This window comes from Syngnathoides biaculeatus, chromosome 15, assembly GCF_019802595.1.
Source record: "Syngnathoides biaculeatus isolate LvHL_M chromosome 15, ASM1980259v1, whole genome shotgun sequence".
Taxonomy (NCBI): domain Eukaryota; kingdom Metazoa; phylum Chordata; class Actinopteri; order Syngnathiformes; family Syngnathidae; genus Syngnathoides; species Syngnathoides biaculeatus.
In genome coordinates this window covers 11,365,590-11,390,734 of record NC_084654.1, presented here as the reverse complement: position 1 = coordinate 11,390,734, position 25,145 = coordinate 11,365,590, and the positions used below count along the sequence as shown (strand labels likewise).

Sequence of the window (25,145 nt, the reverse complement as noted above, 5' to 3'; positions counted from 1 at the left end):
GACGTGGGTATTTCCTCTCTCAATGTGGTCCAATTCTGTGGATTTCAATCCAGTTTGGTGAGATGGTTTAGTATTCAAGTGGTAATCATTGGACGTTTTGTCACTGCTTTTCTGTTGAGTGATTACCGTGTCTTGGTCTACCGTCACCAAATTCTGTAGCTTTTCAGGGGATGATTCTGCAAGAAGCACCATACCATCAGAGGTGAGTGGGTTGTTTGTTACGGGGTCATTTGAGCTCCCAGGACCCTGGTCAGTCACCTCTACTTCTGTTTCAAGTTTTACTGAGGGGCCTACACTGGGCAAATCCAAAGGCTTAGATTTGACTGCTCTAGCTGAAAATGCAATCATTGGATCCAGGGAAAGAGGAATAGCACTTTCCACATACATTGACTGTGGACGTGCAAGAATGCTTGGATCCATAGAAAGCTGCTTTGGCAGTTTTCTTCGTGCCCCTTTCTTTTTCTCCTTCTCTTCTGGACAATTGATGGCTGCATCTGCAGTGCTTTGCCGTACCAAGGTCTTGCTTTTTGCCTGTGTCCCGACAGAAACTTTGGATACAGTTTTTATTTTCTCCTTTGCTCCCCCGGTGCTTTGGTTTACGCCAGAGGTTCCAAATCCTGCACGGGCACCGGTCATTGTGTCTGCTCCAACGCTTCCACCCATACCCATCCCTACTGGCATTTTACAACTTTGGGGAGACCATGTGTTGTACGTATTTGTAAATGTATTGAAATTACTGTTGAAAGCACGAAGCTCTTTACACAGGTCCCTTCTGAGTTCAGATAGCTCTCGACGCATGGCGGACACCTCCTCCTTCCATTGCATGCTAATAGCCGCAGCCAATGTCGCTGACTCTTTAATGCTGGCCTGAATAGCTTTTGGTGAAGGCCTTTCTTGTCCAGTATGTCTCGGGGATCTGAAGAGAATCGGAGAGACTGGTGGTCCAGACAGAGGTTTGGCTGAAGCCACCATGTTATCTCGGTGGTAAGACCTGTCTCTTCTGATGGGGCAGCCTAGATCATCATGTGCCAAAGGGGTTTTATCTGCTGACACATCCTTATGTGCCCTGGCTTGGTTGGATAAACAACAGTCTTCCTGCACATAATTTCCGTCTGGAAGACAAATGTAAATACGTATTTGTAATATGGCCACAGGTGTGAGCGACTGGAGAGAATGTGCTTTTTATTGCCACAGAGCAGTAACATCAAGTCATGCACTAATTGCCATGAGTCAAAACAAGATTACTGCATAAATCTAGCGCAACAACACAAATGTTATTATTGTCATTTCAATAACTTGCACATTCTAAAGATTACATTACTGTTTTACAATCTGTAATACCATGCCACATTACCAGAATGTTCCCATAATGTCGATAAAGCACTCCCATTTTGACTCATTTCTGTTGCTGGTTTACACTGCCTTCTCAACATTAAAAATTTGGCATGCATTCTTTACATCTTTTCAGTGCACAAAGGACAGCCTCCCAGCGGCTACAACACAAAAGAAAAATATTCATCACATAAAGAATGTTTCAAGAAATGCATGCTGTTCTGCTATCAGCTAAGATCCAGATACATGGATTTTGTGCAATGAAAAGAGGCAAAGATGAGCACAGCTTCCAAACATTTTTCCACCACTCAGGAAATATAGTATGAACCCTATTGAAAATGTGATGTCCACTCCGACCAACTCATTCCAAATTCTAATTGCCTCTTGACTTAAATAAAATCCATCAGTTATCAAGTTTTGTCCCCTAAAATGCACGTTTACTTAACTTTACTGAGAAAGCAGTGTAAGCAAGCACCAATAGAGATGAAGTAGTGATAATAAGCACATCTCCAGATGGACACACCTCTAACCCTCCCTCTATGTTAATCCACGTTGTTGTGCGGCAAGGGGTGGAATCCATTTAGACCTCTTTCGTGGGCACGTTCTCTTCTTTTCTTTTCTTCCACCCGTCTTCATCTGGACTTGGACGTATCATTTCCTTGAAGAGTCCAATAATTGAGAGTTCATGAAACCACCAGCAGCTTCCAATTTATATTCACGCCTTGGTATCAGAAATAAATGGAGGTGATAGGTGAGTAGGTTTCGATTAACCGTAACACGTTTTTATATGTGAGGGGTGATTACACTGAAGACACTGAGAACGTTTCAACATGTGTACATTTAACGTCGGCAGTTCCCCCCCTCCACCCCTTTTTTGAGGGGGAAATCCAAGTTGCATAATAGTCATGTGAAACTGAAAAGAACCCAAGGGCAAGGAAATCCCAAAGTGTATCCTGTGACATTTACAGATTTGTAGCACATTGTGAATTGGATTTATAAGTGGATAATTCATATGACACGCTCACCATATTTTTAGCCAATTTACAGTAAAATTCAAAGCATTCACCTTGTGACATAATAGAGAAAGTCAGACATCAAATGTAGTGTAGAAAGCCTGTCGCCTGATATTTCTCTTGTGATTTTCAATAGGGTTCATAGCTTTACTTTCTGATGCATCCAGGTGGATGAGCAGATGACTTAATGCATCCAAAATACAAAAGAATGAACTTGCACAGCTCAAAAGTTGTAAGTATGAAGACAATCCTACGGACATCCAAAACAAAGGAATCATGGGAATAAGTCATGCAAGAATTAGACATCTGACAGAATAACCATTTGATGCCAGCTGCTCCAGCCATCACCACAAGTTCATAGCAAATAGAAGCATCTGCTGGTGTGTCAGATGAATAGGATGGAAATCAACTTTTACCTGTGGTGGATCTGATGGTGGAGGTGACAGTGGACGCCATGGGAGGGACGCAGTCGTCATCTTGAGAGTAGCCGGCTTGGATGGCTCGCAGGTAGCTGTGACTCCGGGTTCGAAAACAGCCAGGTAAATCCAACGCATCCATTGCCTGGGATTCCAGCTCGCTGAACACAGACTCACAGACTGATTCAAATTGGCCATTTATTTCCGTTTCGCTCACCTGTGAGGAGCAAAAGCCATCAGAAAGGAAATAAACACACGAGAGGCACAGAGAGCTCCCAAATTTGCAGACTAACCTGGCTCACTTGGCTAACACAGCTGGCCTGGCTGAGGGTGCTAACTGCCCGCATGTAGCTCTGATTCCTTGAGCGAAACTTGGGAGAGTTGTAGTGTGCAGACGTGTCCAGGGCAATGCTCGGATGCATGGCTGTTTGGAAGTGGTAGCTCTGACTGAACACAGAAACACAGAGAGAAATACACCAGGAGTCATTTGCTCAGGAAATTAAATAAAATTAAGCCAATTTTTGCAGCATGAGTGGGGGCTACAGGGGATAATGACAATTGCAAGGCACTGCGTTTCCCTGAGGCAACCTGAACTTGAGAAGAAAGCAGTCAATGACCTTTCTTCCTCGAAAAGGAGACACACCGGCTGTCTTTAAAAAACGGATTGTATTTTTGATGTGCTGACAAATCAAATCAATCTATGCAAATGAGGGGAATGCAATGCAATTAAATGACGTAACAAAGCAGAGGAGGGAAACAGGTTTGGTCCTTCGCACCAAGGAAGGAATAAATGTGAAGGCAAAGAGGGAAAAAAAGGTCAGTAAATAAACTCAGAATACCAAGTGACATTAACAATACAAAAGGCAATTTCCCATTGCCAGCCCTCTTTCTTGTAGCAGGTAAGGATGAGTTAGAATTCTTCTGTAGAGATTAGTGCTTGGCTGTAAACGAAATCCCAGTGCGATGAAAACAAAAAGGCTGTCATTGCATCACGTCGTCGTGGAAAACTTCTCTGCTCCACACTGAAAGCATCTCCATATCAATGAGCTTAAAAGCTGAGTATAGGTGGAAATTCTCAATGTAATTCAACACTGTTATGCTTTGTAACATTTCACAACATTGGTTGCAATGGAACAACCGCTATAATCACTTGGAACTGAATTTGTGCAATTTTAAATTCACACTTGCAACTTGTTATATATGACACCGGCATTTTATTTTTATGGGCACAGACTTGTCTTTTGACTTTGTCTTTTTAGGATTTTTTTTTATTCTACACTAACTCCAAAAGATGGACATTTATCCTTGATGTCACATGAGATGCCAACATTTGACTCATAAGAACTCAAGTACGGTAGAATCCATGTTAGCAACAGTTAATGCAAAGAAATACTAGCAAGGCGTCTGAAGAGAGGAAGAATGTTAGAAGAGAAAAAATACTCCTGATGGTATATAAAACATGAGAATAATCCAAAAAGCATAACTACAGGAATGTTTCGCGGTTTATTGGTTTTATAGCGATTAACTTCTTTTTATTCTTTGTCTGATGATTATGAACGTTAAAAATGTTCACCAACTAGTTAAGACTGATTGCCTTTTCATATTGCGGTGATTAATCTTTAATTTGGATAAAAGATGACGCTCACCAAGCGACACGGCTGACGCCGACCAAACTGTTGCACAATGCATGCGATTAGGCAAATGTTTTCACGAGTGGGCAATCAGTGGGCCTCTGGTTTTCCCGCGATGTGCACACCGTCATAATGTTGCAGATTACAACCAATCAAAATCGCTACCCACACTAAAATGACATTTGTAGGGTTTAGGTGAGAGAGAATGAGAGAATCTTCCTTCACTATTATGTGCACTCTTTTTCTAATTTGATAAATGAGATGAAGGAGAATATACTTCATGTGCAAGATCAAACGCTTGTACAGGCTTGCTGTACAGGGTGTCCATCTATCCAATCTTTCATTGTGTGGGGGTGGGTCTTGTCGTGGTTCAATTGGGTTTGACTGCATCTCACAGTGTATAGTGGGCCTAACAGATTTTTTAACAGAATTTTAAAACAGGTACAATTAATGAAAGTTTTATGATGGGCAAACATATGCGACAGATAATTTCCATTTCCATTATTTGAGAAACGAGAAAACCCGTTCCGGAATGGAATGTGTTCCATCCGAGATGATCCGCTGTTCTTTGTGTTTTTTATTCACTGCATGAGAAAGTGGCAAAAGATGCAAAGTGATCTCTCGTTGAGGTGCGATTGGTGTCAATTTTGAATTGCCGGAAATAGGAGCGAGTCAGCCACCTCTGGCATCAGACCACTGCAACGCGGCAGCAACTGAGAGCTAACAAGAGGCACCGTTCATGCATTCACCTTAAGTCTGCAGCAAAATTGGTGATGTAGTTACGCATGTCACTGTTGATTTTATCCAGGCGATAAGAGCTGTGGGCAGAGAGGAAAACAAGAGTTACAGGGTCCCCACAAGTGGGAGTCGGATGGAGGTGACTTCACTGGTTGTTAGTCCTCTGGAAGTGACTTTACACGGAAATTAGGGTGGGCTCAATGTTTGCTTGCGAGTTTTCACTGAAGTGCTGCAAACATTAGGGTGATAGAACATGACCGGCATGGACTCTGTGGGATGAATAAAAGAAGGACAATGTTGGGTGGCAACCAAGCAAAAGCGTTGATTGACGTGTGTGCTGATATTGTCTGAGAAAGATGTTTGCAGCTGATGATCCTCAGAATAAATATGACAGCCATTTCCAGCACCAACCATTTTCATTTCAGATTGGAGATTTAAAAAAAAAATGCATACCGCAGAATAATTGGCCAGGATAATCTTCCAGAATCGTTTGCCAATAAGGCCTTTCCTGATTTCGCTCAAAAGAGAGAAAAATGTCCAAATTATAGATTTTTGGCATGGTAGTAGCCCTCTTAATTGGGGTGGAGGGCATCCATTATCATTCATTAAAAGAATGGTTGTCATCTAACATTCCCTCCTGGCTTTTTCAGATGAGTAGGCCTGGGACTGTGATGTATTCTTTATGGGTGACATGAAGAAAGAGGCGACCCCATCAACCAGTAGAACCTCAAAAATAACTTGAAAGAAAAAAAAAATGATGGAAGGAGGTGACACAACCTGGCAGCCTGTTCTCATCTCTCATGCTTTGCTTCAGTTGTCAAATTTGAGTTTGACCTCTCTGGATGCCCCCATAGGGCATCAAATTGTTACTAGAGCAGTGGAAATCCAACTCTCACCGTCTGTCTAGACTGCAATCTAACTCCCCCCCAACGAGCTCGGTGAACCATGAGAAATAGCGAGAGAGCTCTTGCCAGGTGCATCAGTAGCACATTTGCACACGTGTAGAATCATCATGTGTATAGCTTTCTGGAGACAGAACACATTTGCCTGTAGGAATGTAATGAGAATATTATATCAGCGTTTCTAGTCTCGTCTAGCCTGTCTGTTGTGCTTGTTCCACTCTTACTCCCAATGAGCTCATAAACATAATTTGTAGACATTATTCTCAGATGACTTTTAAGATGACCTCAGAGTGTGGTGAATGGCAAACACACACACACCTCTACACACACCTCCACACACACCTCCCCCCACACACACACATCCACAAACACATAGACTATGTTAAGACAACATCCTGACGAACAATAACCATTTCCCCCGTTGTTTGCCTCACATTCTCACCACTGATAGTCCAGACCGTGTTCATTGCCGCACAACTGTACACTACGATGCTAATGCACACACACGTTAAGATGGCTCTGCTCACGGTACGTGCAAGCGCTCAATTAGTTAGATAGAACTGACAGCATGGTTGCCACATCCCAGCAGGGCGACTGGGAAGATGAACAGAGGAGCAGTAGTTAGAAGTAACTTATGGGTTATTCATGACTGTGCGTACGATGCCAGTGTGCTCAATTGCAGAGGTTCCGAAGTGAAATGACCTCAGCGCCGGGAAGAATTTTCAAAATGCTGAGGAAAGATCCCTTTCTTATATCTTTCAGCAAAGACTGTCAGCAGTAAGTAAATATTTGCTGCCAGGAATAACAAACCATTTCACACATACAAATGATCAACATGATTGACAGACAAAAGGGTATGAATGACAATTCTCTGGCTGCATTGCAACAAACTAACCAGTTTCTCATATTAGGCTTAATTATCTCTGATTGGTTTAATTAGTAATTAGTAGTAGTTGTGATCCAGTAATTGGTCACAGAATCACAGTTCACTTATAGCAGATTTGGTGGATCACATGTTTTTGGGGTAAGTCATCAAGCGTAATTACTCACCTGTACATCACTAATACAGTCATCTATATCGGTTATGTGATTTTAATGTGGCACCAATGACTCAAATAAGGTCACTTGGGCTAAACCTCTTAACAGAAAAAAAATCTTCTTGAGTCAGATCAAATCAAACATTTGATAAATCACCAAATTGCTTGTGGGTACAAAAGAACATGACCACAAAATCTCAGTTTCAAACACAAGCAACAGTCAGGGTTTTAATAATGACAAATAGCTAAACCACACAGTCACAAAAATAGTAACAGGAACAAATGGAAGTCAAAAGTAATGTTTAACCTGATTTTCTAAAACCCCAAAAAAGATCACTGCAATGATTTGTGGGTTTTCATGATACTTTTATCCTCACTACATTTCCAATGCTTTACATTGAAAAAGGCCTGTTGCTGGAAAGGGACCTCAAGTGGAAAAATACATCTAACTAAAGTATTACATATCGGCACTGACTGCATTTATCAACGGTGTCAAACTCAAGGCCTGGTGGTAAGATTTGGACTACCACGTCATTTTATGTGGTCCTCATTTGATAGGATTAGAAATGAGCTTATTAGACGGACAGCCAATGTTGGATGTTTTGGAGAAAAGGTTAGAGAGAGCAGACTTCCATGGTTTGGACATGTCTAGAGGCGAGAAAGTGAGTATGTTGGTAGAAGGGTGCTGAGGATGGAGCTGCCAGGCAAAAGAGCGAGAGGAGGACCAAAGAAAAGGTTGATGGATGTGGTGAGGGAGGACACGAGGACAGTGGGTGTTAGAGAGGAAGATGCAAAAAAGATGACAAGCTGTGGCGACCCCGAACCGGGACAAGCCGAAAGGAAAAGAAGAAGAAGCTTAAGCAAACAATGCACATCGACTTCTTACATATATCTTTCTAAATCACCAAAAGTTTCCTCACCTTTAATAACGTAAAGATTTGTTTAGTCCCTGATCCCCATTTAAAAATAAATGTGACAATAGTTGAACTAACAACTTTGAACTGGCTTCTGATTAATTTTTTTTTTTAATCAATCCCTGTTTTTGTTTGGATATACAATAACTATATGAGGCAATGATACATTTACAGTATGTGGGTTCAAAGTCATAACTAACTTCTACCTCTCCAGTTCTCTCATGTTGGATGACAAAGGTTGGTCATTGTCTTTTTGGAAGGCAAACATTTGACTTAGTCTGAGGTCCTGAGCACTCTGGAGAAGGTTTTCATCCAGGATATTCTTGAACTTGGCCACATTCATCTTTCCTTCGATTGCAACCAGGCATCCTCTCCCTGCAGCTGAAAAACACCCACACAGGATGAAGCTGCCACCGCAACGCTTCACTGTTTGGACTGTACTGGACAGGTGATGAGCAGTGCCTGCTTTTCTCTACACATAGCGCTAAGATTTGGGGCCAACCTGTTCTATTGTGGTCTCATCTTCTTTTTGACAACTTTAGAGTCCTACAGTTTTTCTTTTTTCATAAATCTGTAAAAGGTGCAAAAACTCTGTTTTTTTCTGTCAATATGGGATCCTGTATGTACATTAATGAGGAAATAAATGAACTCATAGGATTCTAACAAATGGCTGAAAGAGTGAAAAATGGAAGGGGGTCTGAATACTTTCCGTAGCCACTGTATGTTTTATAGCCATAGTTTAACACTGGGCATGTGTTGGCCATTAGATTGAGGGGTGTCCCTAGATTAATGTCGTCATTGATGTTGTGTCCTGCTATGTGGTATCATACTTACAGCAAATCTTCAAACAAACTTTCCTCACATCTTTCATAGAAATATGGACGTTGACCAGTAAAAATCCAAAGTCAATAGTATATGACGACAAAATGTTATGGGTTGTGATCATCGATAATTACAGTGGTATGTATTAGTGAAAAAGCATTTGTCCCTTTCAACATCCCGTGATATACGAGGCCGCTGTGCTGAGGCATGTTTCCACATTTTCCAAAACTGGCCCAGACTATCCATTTTGAATGGCTGTAAACGATATGATGAATGATTTCAAATGATTCAACAGCAGGGAGTGCAATCAGCTGCAGTTATTGCACTTCAAGGCGTCTCTGAATAATGATTCCCTCAGTACGTATATGCAGACTCTGCTGGGCTGTGCTGAAAAGAAGCTATTGACCGGCATGGATCAGGCTCGGACGCCTGAATCTGAGTCCTCCGATTGCAGCTGCAGTATTATTGAATCAAGAGGAGGAGCTTTGTTATTGAATTCATTTTAAACACCAAGAGGGGCTTCAAGGGTGTCATTACTGAGGAGTTCTTGAAGAACGACTGTCATTTTTGGGCTTCTGTATTAATAGGTTCTCCCCATGCACTCTCTGAAATCTGTGCTGGTCTTCAAAGGAAGACGTAAAATGGTCTTTTAACATTATTCTTTTGCTCCGCAGAGCACCACTGACCCCCTCGCCATAATGGCATAATGATGTGTAAATTCCAAGCTTAAACCAGTCCATGGATGAAAGAAAGTTAACCACAACCTCATTAGAATAAAACAACAGTGATTTCAAAAAGCTTTCACAAGTGTCTTGGGCTCTCAAAAATAAGAATCTTTTTAAAAAACGCTTTGGGAACAACTGCTTGAAAAGCTCTGTCACCTTGAGTTTTATAATACTAGCACGCAGGTTCAGACACTTTTGCTGAGAATACAGAAGAGAGCAGTTGGCTGTGTAATGGAAGAGCAATAAAGTGGGGTGTTTAAACATACAAGACTCACAAGTTTCATCTTGAAATTAATAAAATTAATTTGCTGTAATATATGCGGCACGGTGGAGCAACTGGCTAGAACATCTGCATCACAGTTCTGAGGAATTAGGTTCAAACCCCGGGTCACCTGTTTGCATGTTCTCCCCTGTGCCTGTGTGGGTTTGGGCTTTCTTTCCATCCCACAACCCAAAAACATGGGTTAACTGGAGACTCAAAAGTGCCCGTAGGTGCAAATGGTTGTTTTTCTGTACCCTGCAATTGGCTGGCAACCAGTTCAGGGTGTACCCCGCCTCCAGCCTGAAGATAGCTGAGATATGCTCCAGCACTCCCAAAACCCTTGAGAGGATAAGCAGCTCAGATAATGGATGGTGCTCTAAAATGATGAGCTTGGCAATGAGACAGGATATTTATTTGCTTATAGAGAACAAATTTGGTAATGCCTTTATGGTGGTGTTGTATGGATCATAAACGATAGTGAAGGTTACATTTCCACAGCTCAAGAGGCATTTCCTGCCTCATAATTTAAAACCCTTCTCAGTTGTCCTAATTAAAAATATCTGACATTCAAAATAGTCAAAATATCCATCCATCCAGCCATCCATCCATCCATTTTCCTTCACTTATCTGAGGTTGGGTCATCGAGGGAATAGCTGAAGCAGGGAAGATCACACTTTCCTCTGGCCATTCCCTTCGTCTTCTGGTAGGAACCCGAGACGTTCCCAGGCCAGCTGGGAGACATGTCCTGCGTCCTCCCCAGGGCCTCCTCCTCCTGGTCTGACGAGCCTGGAACATCTCATCTGGGCGGTGCGTCTAGGAAGGCATCCTAGCCAGATCCCCGAACTATATGTAAAGGCTAAAAATGGTACACTTGTGCGCCACGGCACTCTGGTTAGGAGTAACTCGAATAGTTGGTACATCCCCTACATTAACTACAATATTTTCTAACACTGTTAAGTGTGTTTAACTCAAACAAAATCTACCTACTACACAATCCTAATCTATGAAAACGAAGGCAACTCCAGGCAGTATTTTCACATCTTGGCAATATTTCACACCCACTGGCCATAATTTTCTCCCACTTGTACTCATCTCTTTGGTGTAATTCCCTCATGGCTTATTATAAATAAAACAGTTCCATCAGCGACTTCCTTCTTCCTCCTGCCATAGCCCATCGACACTGCCTCCTTTGCGATGGACATTTCAGAAATCATTCATCGGTCCATGCCCTCCTCCTGCCAATTTGAGGCTCTCCCTATTGTTTTGGTCAATGCTTGCCTCCTATCCCTGGTCTCCCTCACCACTAAAATAATCCACTCATCTCTCTCTACTGATATTGTTATCTCAGCATTTAAAATTGTAGCCATTACCCCAAAACTAAAAAAATGGATACAAATAATTTCAATAACCTTTGTCCTATTTCCAGCCTCCTATTTCTCAAAATTTTTGGAAAAGGCCGCTACTTCCTAGCTACACTCCCACCTCACTTCCAATCACCTCTATGAAGAATTTTAGTTAGGATTCCGCCTCCTCTCAACGAAACAGCACTCATCAAGATCACCACCGACCTCCTCCTGGCAGCTGAGTCTGACTTACTCACCCTCCTCATCTTCCTTGATCAGACCGCAGCTTTTGATACCATTTCTCACATTGGTGTAGACACACACCCCTCCTGTGGTCTAGTTCTCCCCTGACTGGTCACACCCAGTTAATTGAAATGAAGTAATTAAAATCCCATCCGTCCCTTGTTTATTCTATTGTACCCCAGGGCTCTGTCTTAGACCCCATCCTCTTTGTCACCTACATACCATCACCTGGCAATATTAGCTGTGATTTCAATTTAAACCTTCAGTGTTACATGGATGATACCCCGCTCTATGTATACACCAAACTCACTCACTCACTCACTCACTCACTCACTCACTCACTCACTCACTCACTCACTCACTCACTCACTCATCACTCACTCACTCACTCACTCACTCACTCACTCACTCACTCACTCACTCACTCCGACCCTGCAACAACTCCAAAGGCACCCTGTCCAAGACCTCATCCAATATGAAATAATGATTTGCACTATCAAGAACATTAATAAACTTGCCCTGTCGTATCTTGCTGAGCTCTTTCATGATGCCATGCCTTCTTGCCCTGTGAGATCTTCGTCCTCCACCCACCTCACATAACTTCTACCTGTACGTTCACCCGGGGGGAAAGAGCCTTCAGCCGCTCTGCTCCCCATCTTTGGAACGCTATAAAACCTGACCTCCAAAACAGACTCATTAAACCTCCTAAAATACAAAATCAAGACACACCTATTCCAGACTGTCTATTCACATCAATGATTCCCATGTAATTTGGCATTTTAATTGATATTTTATTGATATTAATTATATTTGTAGGAAAATGGATGGATTGTAGGGTGACCCTGACTGAATTGAAAGGCAGCTATACATTAAAATTAATTAATGAAAAAAAATATATATTTAAAGCGTTTGGCAAAAGTAAAACCGTCTATCAATTTTCCAAGCTGCTCATCCTCACAAGGGTCGCGGAAGGGCTGGAGCCCATCCCAGTTAACTTCAGGTGAAAGAAGGATTCCACTGTGAAACTAATTTTACACAAAAGCTTTGTTTTTTTTTTTAAATTTGGCCTCCATATGGCACATTTTCTATGCTGATTTACCTAAAAACAGAAAAGATTTAGCCTGAGTTCACATCAGAGAATGAGAAAAAAAAACCCATATGTGTCCTTTTAAATAATGTATATGAACACTGGTTTCAGTTGTACATGCAACATAAATGTTTAGGGCACCACTTGCCTGGCGGGTGTTGCATATCGGTGGTTATGACATACATTAAGCTCATTAACAATGTTGAATTTTTACTGGTCCACCATAATCTTCAAATTTAGAATAACATAAAAAAACCAACAAACTAAGATGAAAATTAATTGTGTTTTATTTCTAAAAGCCACAGGAAGCGGAAGAGGGATTGAAGAGCCACATGCGGCCCTGGAGTCAGGGGTTGCCGACAGCCTGTTCTTGATCATTGACGCCTCAGTTGTGGACTCTTTCCATCATCACACAATCCACACGAAAAGCCTTTACTTAAAACAATCGAAAAACCGCCTGTAAAACTTTGAGCTACTTACAGAAACAACTTAAGGTTAATTGTCTCTCCTCTCTGGAGCAACCTCTACTAGATTGAACAAACACAGTCTCCAAGTAGTACATCACCAGTGCCTGCACAATTTTGTATTGCGATTGGCCACTCCAGCGAAGGAACATTATGTAATAAAACAACCCAGATTGTAATTAACCATCGCCAGTCAATAACAGGGTTACAATAACATGTTTTGGAATGTGGGAAAAGACACAACAAAATAGGATGTAAATATAAAACATTTTTTCACACATATGCCACACTAGTTTTTAAGATACACACATTACACATACAGAAGTGAAAACAAAAAACTGGCACCTTTACTGCAACAAAATAGGCAAGTGGAAAATGCACAAATACACAGGAGCGAAAATACGGTTGTGCTAGTATGCACAGCAAAATTAAAGTCCACATTTGTAGAAGAGTCACATTTATGTGCCTTTTTCATCCATACATTTTTGAGTCGCCTACAAATTGAAGACCACATCATAAATATTAAATCACAGTTTTTAGCACGATCAGTGTGTGTACTTGAGCAGAACAGCTGTCAACGGGCAGGAGGCGGTGTACACCCTGGACTGGTCGCTAGCCAATTGCAGGGTACATGGAGACAAACAGCCGCACTCACAATCACGCTTAGGGGCAATTTAGAGTTTCCAATTTATATTGGATGTTTTTAGGATGTGGGAGGAAATCAGAGTGCCCAGAGGAAACCCACGCAAGCACGGGGAGAACATGTAAACTCCACGCAGGCGGGTCCGGGAGCTCAGAACTGTGAGGCCAACGCTTTACCAACTGATCCACTGTGCTGCCAATGCTTCTATTTGTGTAGATTTACAGTAATTAATACATGTCAACACAACAACTTTTTACTACGTTAACTCTTTAAATGCACATATTCTTAACATCGCTTTATAAATATTGTAGCGTCCCAACAGAAGGACCAAGACGTTACTTCCTATTGGAAGGTTTATTTGTAAACAACAACAGGTTGGTGCCGACTGTAACCTACGCCAAACTAGTGTCTGTATTTGCACCCCAAGACTGTCACTCTCACTTCCTGGTTCTCCACCAATCACCACCCAGTCTCTCATCCAGTCACAGCTACATTAACATCTGACGTCAACAACGCTTAATTACTTCTACGACCGTCAATGCAACAACAATTCATTTGATTGTTAATTTGGTATTAATGTTTCTGCCTATGAGCCAACTCACAGTAACCTTTTTGATACCACCTGTGAGTACCCAACACAGGATCATATACACACAAGCCCAAAGGGAAATTGCAAACATTTCCAAACTGATGGTCACAGAGTGTTGAATTCTCCCAGTATGTCCTTGTACACCGAAATAAAAACGACATTACTTGAATTAATAGAAAGTCTCCACATTTTGATTCTGTGTTTTTTCAATTTACTTCATGTTTTTTTTGTATGTTGCATGGTGTAATATAGTTAGAAAATGAATGAACTAGGCATTGAACTTATAGGTTTTCAAAGGCAACCTTTTCTCTTTTTTCAAATTCTTGTTTTGATCTGGATATTATTCAGAAACATTAACTCAAATTACTTTTCTCTGTGTCTTTGTGCCTTTAGAGGCACATTTTTTCTCATGTCTGAAAAAAAAATACAAATTACCTTTTGACAGGTTTCGTACTTGATTATACTTTTTCTAATGAGATGCAACAATATCGTATTTTATTTTTTTTATTTTTGTAGAGGGTAGCGGAAAGCAAATAATTTGTTGTCCTATTGGCTATTTAAGTCTGACAAAGTCATTTACATAGTTTTAACATTTGCACGAGGAGGACAAATTCTGCAAATGACTTCAATTTGTTGTTGTGATGGCAGTACCACTACACATTATTTTCAAACCTCTGAAGCCTTTTATTATCAGGAAAGTCTTTCTCTACAAGTAATAAAATTGTTGTGACCCAAAATGTAAGAAAAATTGGGTACAAGTACGGGGATAGGAGAATAACTGCTAAAAACGCTTAGTTGTGGTACAAACTGTTTTCCATTGTACTGGACATCCGATACCCATCACATGGTGGCATGAAAATAACAACTGAAAATAAAACAAGAGATTTGATGTCAAAATGGCAAAATAACCAAAGCAAAGTGAAGACTCGAGTGGGATCATGCAAACAGAGGTAGAGGCGAACTTTACAAAAGTCGCATGTGATGTACCTGTGAGAGTCCAACAGCTCTCTGGGCCTGATGACGGCCTTTACTAGGGCGTCTGGTCGCACCAACTTTTGGGGCGATGTCTTGGGGCTTGAATCCGACTCGCCGCTGTCCTCGTCCCCCATGGCTTTGACGTAGCTGCTGCTGCGCATCCGACGACAAGGGATCTCGTCATCCTTATCGCCTCCGGGATATCCCCCCCACTCATCCTGGGGCACCTGGGGATGGGGACAGAAAAGATTTTTGAAATTTAATGATGACCTCTGATCAAAGTGTCTTGACAAGTATAGGGGATAAAAAGTCTGCACACCCGTTTTCAAATGCCAGTTTTTTGAGCTAAAAAAACACACTCCGTCAATCATTTCAAAACCTTTTCCAATATTAATGTCATCTAGAACTTGTACAGCTCAATTGAATTAGTACTTTATATTTATTATTATCTTTGAGAGGGAAGTAAAATTAAAGAACTAGGACTATTTGGTTGCACAGGTTTGCACACCCTCTTACAGCTGAATTAACCAATCAAACTCAACCTCATGTTAAACGTTTTGTTTTTACTTCTGTGCTTGGGAGTGTTTAGTTTTTACTTTCCTGGGTGAGTGTTAGTGGGCGGAGCCTCCTGCAGAACACCTGTAGTCAATGTATTTTTCTTTCCTTAAACCTGTCCTTTTCAGCTGCAAAGTCAAGCCAAATAAAAAATATGTATCTTTTTTTCCCCCAACATTTTTACTGTGAAACATTGGAATTTTTTTTCCTACTGCTACTGTGGTTCTTTGTATTATGATGGGTATTTATTGAAAATTTCAGTTGTACGGAGCAAGGTTTTAAGGTCAGTGACAGAAAAGAAAAAGGAGAGAGAAAATAAAAAAGAAAAAGAGGGGACATTACCTGAAAGAAAAATAAAAAAATCTAACATAATATGCAAAGTACAATGTCACATTGTATTTGAGTTTCGTAAGGGACAGTAGGGTGAGACCCGTCAGGGAAGCACAAGATAAAAGAGGACAGGACAGGACAAGAGAGGACAGGAGAGGAGAAGAAGGGGATAGGACAAGGATACAGGACATGACTGTACAATGGAGGGTGGTAGAAGTGGTGATGTAAATTCTAAACATCAAAAAGTGGAGAACCAGTGAAGGGACATCCTAAGAAGTTTGCAAGGTCATAAGAATTGTTTACAGCGGTTGCCCCCACCCAACACCGAGCAACTGAGTCCCAACGCTGTGCGTTTGCGGACACGTGCAAGTGAATTGACACCATTTGGCACAGTAAATATCGGGGGTATCCTGGAATTGATGTGCGAGCACAATGGAAAAGGTGGACGCCAGCTCGCCCACCTGAGAGGGGAATTTTGGACTGATATTGTTGGAAATACTCTTCAAAACCAAAATCAATGTCCCCCCCCTCCCCCATGTCTTGGTGTGACATCTGTGGCAGAACTGGAGATCAAATTCACTGCAGCGCCTGTGTGAAAAAAAGAATATACTGGTCTATAAAATGGCTGTATTAAATCACATTTTATATATTTTAGCTGCAGGGTAGAATCTCCTCATCTCCAAAATGACAACATTTCAACAACGCTTTGTTCAAGTTGCTATTCTACCTTTATATTGCTGTCATATATCCTTGCACTCTTATGAACAACAGCCAGCTCACACGAACAGGAGCTCGCACCCCAAAATTATGCTCAATCACTAAGCTAATATACTGAAAAATCACCATGTATTAGAGTTGCCTCAATGAAAATGATAAAAGCATGACAGGTGAGTTTCCTCAATGACCCCCAGCAATCATATACTGTATGTTTGCTTAATGTTCCAAAACTGTCACCAATTGTCACCAAAATTGACATGGACATCAATAATTATGGCAGCTCCAACCTCTGGAGGCATTAGCGGAGGTGGGGCATGCTGGGTGGTGGATGGGGAGGAATTGGTGTGGGTTAGCATGTCCTCACCCATCCACAAATAAGAGCATGATCAGACTGTTGTACCATTACCTGTGCTCAAATATCTTGACTGACTAACAATTGTTCTGCTGTGGTTCACAGCCCTATTCCCCTTGTCTGTCCCATCCCCCTGTCTGTCCCCTAAAACCCGGTTCCTTCAGGCTGCATTTTCAATACACATCCGAATAAATACAACATTTAAAGAATAGGCAAAGGGAAGATTTCAAACTCTCCTCTTGCCCAGAGAAAAAAACTGTTCCAGCACATAAGTCATACAAATGCCACATTCTGTAGGGCCATGCAGGTGAACAGGAGAGGTGTAAAACAAAACAAAACAAAACAAAACAAAACAAAACAAAACAAAACAAAACAAAACAAAGAAAACAATACAAAACATTAACACGCGAACTACCTTAGCAGCATTTGTGATGCAATCAATTTATTCAACAACAACATCATTGCGGAAGCCTCTACTTGTGGAAACAGAGCCCATAATGTGGAAAACAAGCAAGTGCCCTTAAATCATTGACAATTAACGCCTTTTTATATCACATGAACACATCGCCAAATAAAAACTACCAGCCTTCCAAGAACTTAATGGAGTAAAAAAACCCAAAACAGAACAAAAACATATTGAACAACACTGTCTTTCACAAGAAGCTAACACTGTGATCTCACTTAAAATGAGCGCATATTGACTTTGGACTGCATTGTCATGCATTATTATGAACACAGCATTTTATCCAATGGTGTCGTCAGGCCTATTTTAGGGGAGCTCCTAAAATGTTCTTAAGCCGCCCTATTTGGTTATCTGGCTGCTCCATCCTGGAGGTTGCATCCCAAAGTACCCTCCTGGACCTCCGTTGTGTTGTGTGAACTTGCAGCATTTTTCTCTTCTATTTATGTGTTTTATTGTGCCAGCAGCATTTTTCTTTTGTAGTTATTTTCTGTGATTGCAGCATTTTTTATTTTGCAGCATTTTTCTTTTGCTGCTGTTTTTTTTTTGTGATTGGAACATTTTTATCTTCAAGTATTTTTCTTTTGTTGTGTTTTTCTATGATTGCAGCATTTTTTTTCGTGTGTGTGTGTGTATCTGACAGCATTTCTCTTTTGGAATTGTTTTGTGTGCCTGTGTCTTTTTCGTCTTGCCAGAATGCTACTATGCATCATGTGGCTGATTGCAACGTATTGCCCCTGTCGGCCACGCTAAAAAACAGACTAAAATGACTACAATTCTAACGGTGACTTTAAACTTTTACTCATGATGTTAATGTTTTTAAAATCTGTCCAAATACATTAAAAGGCAATTTCTGAGTCTTTGCTAGTTTTTTGTGAAAGTTGTGCTCCACTCATTTGCATTCCATGCATCTCCCACGCCACCCAGAAAACCTAATGACGTCCCTGATTTTATCAGCAAGAACCCAAACTACAATTGTCAGTTAGTGTCCTCGTGGCGGCCATAACCTAGACAAATGTGAAAAGATACTCCCATCTTTACACAGAAAATCTAACCGAATGGTATTAATTTATTAATTTCAGAGTGTTAATCCCGGTAACATTATGTAATGCTAATCTTTGATAAAACTCTACCACTGATTGCTTGTTGGATTTCACATAATAGTGTTTCGTCTTCTGCGTCAAAGTGGCTCTTATGTTCCGGAACTTTCTCCAGTTTAGCTGCCATGTCATCGGCTGTGAAACTTGGTGTAGGTGTCGTTATCAAGTAATCCCATTGTTTCGTAACAGTTGAGGGGACATGCAGCTCCCTCACAGACACCTTTTCGGAAATAGGCAGATAACTAAAAATGTCATTGTTTAATTTCTCACTTGATGGGTGGGCAGGCACTCGAGACAACTATTTTTATACAAACATTAAAAGTCAATTTTCCATTCTATGTCCTCTTTAAAAAACTCCAAATTGCAAACTGCTGACAGCGTCTTAACAGTGTAAAGGTTTCACTTTGACATCATGGCTGAACAACGGAACAGCATCAGCAAAAAAAAAAAGCCATGGGAATGTATTGAATTCACCACTTTATAGTAACCCATATACAGAAGTGTAAAAATAGCTTCTGGCAGAGGAATTTCCTCACTTGAGCAGAGAAAGTGATGACTCATACAATACAATATGGTATGATCTAACATGATAATAAACATATACAAATTGTAAGTGCTAGTAAAATTCTTTAAAAACAAGATCATCGGGAGACTAGTTAAGAAAAATTTTACATGGAGGTAGGCAACATGTAAATATCATAAATGTGTCAGAAAAATGCCTCATGTCACACCCAGGTGAAAATACCGAGTATTTCACAAACAGCATTAAACTAATTGTACTATTCAAAAACAACATAACAACATAACCGCACCTGCTTCCCCTTAACCCAGTGGTTTAAAAAAATTTTGAGCCTGTCCCCCTTTTTGGAGATGAACTGTAAAAAAAACAAAAACATTTTTTCTCCAATGAGGATGGCGGTGGAGGCGGGGGGTAAATTGTTATCGCTGAAAAATTTAAACTGGGGTGGGAGGTGTGGGGAGTACCACAGTCATCCCTCTATACTTTCCGGACGCCCCCGAAAAAAAAAGAAGCCGGATCGCTGCGTATTAATGCGCCATCCCCGGGGTGATGACATGAACCAATGAAGGAAGAAAAAAAAAAAAACGGCAGCAAAGATTAGTACAGTACTGTAGCAGGAAGCACTGGTTTCAATCCCGGACCCATCTGTGTGGAGTTTGCATGTTCTCCCCGTGCCTGCATGGGTTTTCTCCGGGCACTCCGGTTTCCTCCCACGTCCCAAAAACATGCAACATTAATTGGACACTCTAAATTGCCCCTAGGTGTGATTGTGAGTGCGACTGTTTGTCTTCATGTGCCCTGCGATTGGCTGGCAACCAGTTCAGGGTGTACCCTGCCTCCTGCCGCTTGACAGCTGGGATAGGCTCCTGCATGACCCGCAACCCTTGTGAGGATAAGTGGCAAAGACAATGTATGTATGTATGGATGGATGGATACATTTACCCCTACTTCTCGGTTTTTCACTTTTCGCGGGTGGGTCTGGTACCAATTAACCACAAAAAACGAGGGATTACTGTATTCCTGGAAACTGTTAATTGAGTATAGAACAAGATAATGTATGTAGATTATATATAGGTACATTAATATATAATATTATATATGCATTATTACATGTAAAGCTAATTTTTGACAAAATTAGGAATGGGGTTGGGAGTTGGGAAATGGCACGTACCTGTCTGTATTTATCAACAGTTTTTGAGTTTGGGAGTTGGGAAAGCAAAGCATCTCTTTTCCCCCAGTTATCAACCTGCTTTTGGGATGACAATAAAAGGATCTGTCAGGAGATGCTGTCACACTGCAGACATGGGGGGACTCGAGTCAAATAACTTGACTCTAGTTGATTTGTCAATGTTATGACTTGCGACTTCCTTGCCAAATACTTAAAATAGTGCCTAAAATACACTGCCAACTGCTGAATGGAGAAAAGGTGAAGCACCGTTGCAAGCAGTCATTTGTTGAGAATAAACAAAAAACGTGCGGGGATGTTTGCGGGCATGACGAAAGAGTTGGCGGTCAAGATACCAGCTGCATTTGCAAGTTTTATATATCGGATCACTTTGCGTTACGATCACAGCGATAAAAAAGTCGCTGACAATAAGGTTTTGCACCATTAGCAAGTACAGTAAAAATTGCGAGTTACAAAAGCTACGTGTATGATTTTTATACTACTGAATGTGTTTAGTGAAGTGCCACCATTAAAATGTTATCTGTTGAGTCGGCTCCGTGATAAAACTGTCTTCGCTATGTTTTCAAAATTGTCACCACTACATATTGGAACATAGCCTTGGATCTAAAGCCAACTGTCAATTATTCAGAGTCACTGCTTCTAAATAAATAAGCCTGACTGAGTGAATTAACTACAGAAGAAGACACAGAAGGATGGCAACATTGTGATGTCATATACGGCACAATTGCCTTAATTATGTACCTGTTATTAGCCTGTTAGGCGCACATCTAATTATAACCAACAGAAAACAGTTGGTCACACATATGGTGTCCTCTTAAGAGGCTGTCACCACAAAGTACACAGCACATTTGCTCATAAATTAAACTGAGTTCACCTGAGACTTAAAAACAACTTTAAACCAATGCAGCCCAATAAATTTGTTCAGCCATCCGGTTCCGCTTATCCTCACAAGCGTCGCAGGAGTGCTGGAGTCTATCCTACCTATTCAGTTGATCATAATTACAGTTGTTGTTCATTTAACTTTCATTATACTGACCGACATACACACACACAGCACACATACACACACACGCACACACACACACACACACACACACACACACAAAGACACACACTGTATATATAATCCATCCATCCATCCATCCATCCATCCATCCATCCATTTTCTTAGCCGCTTATTTTCACATGGGTCGCAGGAGTGTTGGTGCCTCTCCCAGCTGTCAATGGGCAGGAGGTCGGTACACCCTTAACTGGTTGCCAGCCAATCACAGAGCACACAGAGACACGCATTCACAAACACACCTAAGGACAATTTAGTGTCCAATTAATGTTGCATGTTTTTGGGATGCGGGAGGAAACCGGAGTGCCTGGAGAAACCCCACGCATGCACGGGAAAAACATGCAAACTCCACACTGGGAGGGCTGGGATTGAACCCTGATCCTCAGAACTGTGAGGCCAATGCTTTATCAACTGATCAACCGTGCCTGTATATATAATACATAAGTTAAATAGATGCTAGTTTGTTCTTATTTGTATGAGTAATTTCAATGACGGGTGGACGTTTTTGGGCTTGAGCACTTGCCCCCAAAAATCTCTGTGCATGTGCCTGAATGTGTTGAATACATTTATCTAAAAACACAATGGAACCCACTCCGTGCTAAATGTCAGTCATTTCTTTGACCAGGATAGATATGAGCAACCTAAAAAACGGAGTCAAAGGGTTAATTAAGTCTTGGAGGGGTTTAGCATTTTTAGATGTGTTATTAACGAACGGAACACCAGATGAGAGGTGCAAGCTCTAGTGAAATTTGTTTCATTTGGATTGGCTGATAAACTCAATAGAAATTCTGGTGAGAGACCCTCACACAAGATGTGAGAGGAAAAAGAGTTGCCTGGATAGCGTGCAACTGTAAGCACATGGCGATGGTGTCAGCAGCACATGCAAACAGTCTATTTGGAAGGGGCACTTTTGATGAGTCTGTTACTAAATAAGTATTGGGCGACAACGGCTCCGTGGGAGTGTTGTGAAATATCACAGATTCTGTGTGAAGATTCATATTTAAAATGACAAATTCACTTAGCCAAATGTACAGCAAGCTAGTTTTGATGAACACATTTGTCACTCTGCTGAATAAATAATAATTTCCGTTGTTCGAGCAGCAGAAAAGTGAGCTGAAAAGCAGCTGTGGCTCAAAAGAGGAAACTTTGGACTTGTGGGAGAGATGCTAGTGTGGTTTCTGAGCACTGCCAAGGGGCCCTTCAGCAAGGCACCAAACACCTGGAAACTTGCTTGACACCATTAAGTTTCCAAGTGTTCCTCATATATGTATAATACCATAATAAATAGTCAATAAAAACGACTTGTGTCAAAATCGAGATATACTGTACTTCTGGTACTGATACCTTTCTCTTCTCGTTCCAGTAAAGCTAAACATAGGATAAGAACAAGATTATACGTACATAGAAAAAGACAGAGGTGGGTTTTGAACAAAACCAAACAGGGTGGACATCTATATACAGTATGAGCAAAGCTGGTGGAAATATAACGTTGAAAAAATGAAACACATCACAAAGTTATCCGAGTTGCATCAGATGTTTCAGGACTGCTGCCGGAAAAAAATTCAAAGCTAAACTACAAAGTAAAACTTTTCTCCTTCAGTGTGAGCCACCTGATCAACCAATGGGATCCTGTGGCGTTTGTTTTTTTTCCCGGCGAGAGAGGAGCCAAGAGAGTGAGACAGAAAATGTGCCTGCTCACAATTCTCTGAACATCCACAGCAGTCAATCGGGGGCAACCTCCCTACCAACCCGAAGTGGTTCCATGTGAATTTTTTCTTTTCACCTCTTTCTTTGAAGATGTAAATGACACAGAGGTGAGTGTGACAATGAAACTGTGGACAATCCTGGAAGAATCCTCGCTGCACTCCTGCAACATAATGGTTGACAAATCGGTCAGAAGGGTCGGGCTGACTCTCAATGTGTCTGTCAAGAGGAATTTGGCGATCCACATCGGTGATGATGATGTGCATCTTAACGAATTCAGTCCAAGATATTTTCTATACTCCCATACAATAACTGTGCAGACGCCTGGGGTTGCCTTTATTTACAGCATCTTCATTATTGCCTTTGAAACGGGAGTTTGTGTACATATTTATAGAGAATCGTGTCAGGGATTAGCCAACGCGCTGACATCCGCAGTGCATTTAATAGATTAACCCTGAAGTTCTATCCATACGCAGCAGCTTTCTCACAAAGGAAAGTAGAAAAAGAAAAAAGACATTGCTATCAAATTAAAAATGGTGGGACAAAGAGAGTTGTGGAAAAAGATGAGCAGAGAGGTAAGAGAGAGAGAGAGAGAGAGAGACACTGAGAGGGAGCGTGAGAGTGCTCTAAAATGGTCAGTCATTGGCAATCCAACCAATAGACCTTTTCCCTCATGCCAAATTGCAAGGATAGATTGTGTGTTAGAGCGGGTGTTGTGTTCTGTTTATACTCTCTTGGCTGCTCGAAGGGAACTAAGAATCATTAGTTGCCAGGTGACAGGAAGCGCACCTGACAAAGTTGCTACTCTAAATAAAGTATTCTCACGTGCACATACAATATAGCGCCAATATCATATGAAGTACAACAGGATAAAACTGCAGATTCACTTGAGAGTTGCTGAAAGCGAATTGTCAATTTTGAGACAGTCTTACTGAAGGCTGTTTCTAATATTTTGAATGACTTTTCTTATGTCACTGATCTTGGTCAGCTGCCATATTTCTATATATAAAGAGATGAGAGGAAAGTAGCAATTACAAATGTGTAACGTTTGCTGGAACGTCAATCTAATCTCCGCAGGGCCTCCAAAATCAGAAGTGCTGGCTGCTATTAGAGCAACAAGAATTGTTTAACCAATCAGATTTCAATGTCATCCGCACAGGGCCAATGGGCTGGCCCTCCCTGACATCAGCAATTTTCCTGGCTTCTTATTGGTTGGTCAGAACAAGACCTATTGTGGCTGACTTCAACAATCAAAACACATAAAGTATGTAGTGATTTTCACACATCAAAACATTTAATACTTAGCATCTTTGGAGAGTACTATATATTAATGTTATTAGATAAATGTTTATTTTGAATTGCTCCACATGATTTTCATGGCACAGTTCTGTGGAATGGTCTTTTTGTTTACTGTCCACAAGTACAGTGAGTGGACAGAAAGTGTGCCTGTAGAGATCTGATGTGTGTGAAGTCTGCATCGGTGGTGTGCAAAAGAGGGGGTGGGGCTTTGCCGTGGCCCCGGGCGTCCATCCAAACAAGGTTTTGTGGACACTAACAGGCGTGCCCATATACCTTTTCCAGCGCAAGCCCTGTTAAGATGTGCCCAAAAACTTTGATATGCATTTCATTCTAAGTTAAGGAATTCAGTTAAATCTTTTTTTTTTTAACTTTTATCACATTCTTTCTTTAATATATATTGGAGCTATCCTTGTGCTGCTTTTATAATACATATTTAGGTCTCTTATTAATGTTTTATCATTGTAGTCTCCACATTTTTAGGTTTGATTAATATCGATGAGTAATATTTTACAGTTTCCAGTGTTTCCTGAGAGGGAGCCCTCTGCACTGGGAGCTGAGGCGGGCTCTTGCTGTAATACAGCCTCGTGGTACTCCATCGTGGTGGCCGATGGCCACGGCCTATTGGCCCAGTCCAGCTCTCGACTCAGCTTCAGGTTTTTAGGACATTACTGTATTCATTTTAAGCTGCATATGTGATTGTGTGTGTATCTGAGGACATGTGGTGGG

The 25,145-nt window shown here is 41.2% G+C and overlaps 1 protein-coding gene across 1 annotated transcript in view; it reads right to left on the bottom strand.

Moving 5' to 3' along the window:
* dlgap2a (discs, large (Drosophila) homolog-associated protein 2a) overlaps window positions 1-25,145 on the bottom strand; it is a 176,575-nt gene that overhangs the window by 23,013 nt on the left and 128,417 nt on the right. The window contains exons 5-7 of the mRNA XM_061844217.1: window positions 15,149-15,363; window positions 3,055-3,208; window positions 2,762-2,978 (exon numbers count right to left, since the gene is read on the bottom strand). Coding sequence (XP_061700201.1) covers window positions 2,762-2,978; window positions 3,055-3,208; window positions 15,149-15,363 — 586 coding nt within the window. The remainder of the gene's footprint in view (window positions 1-2,761; window positions 2,979-3,054; window positions 3,209-15,148; window positions 15,364-25,145) is intronic.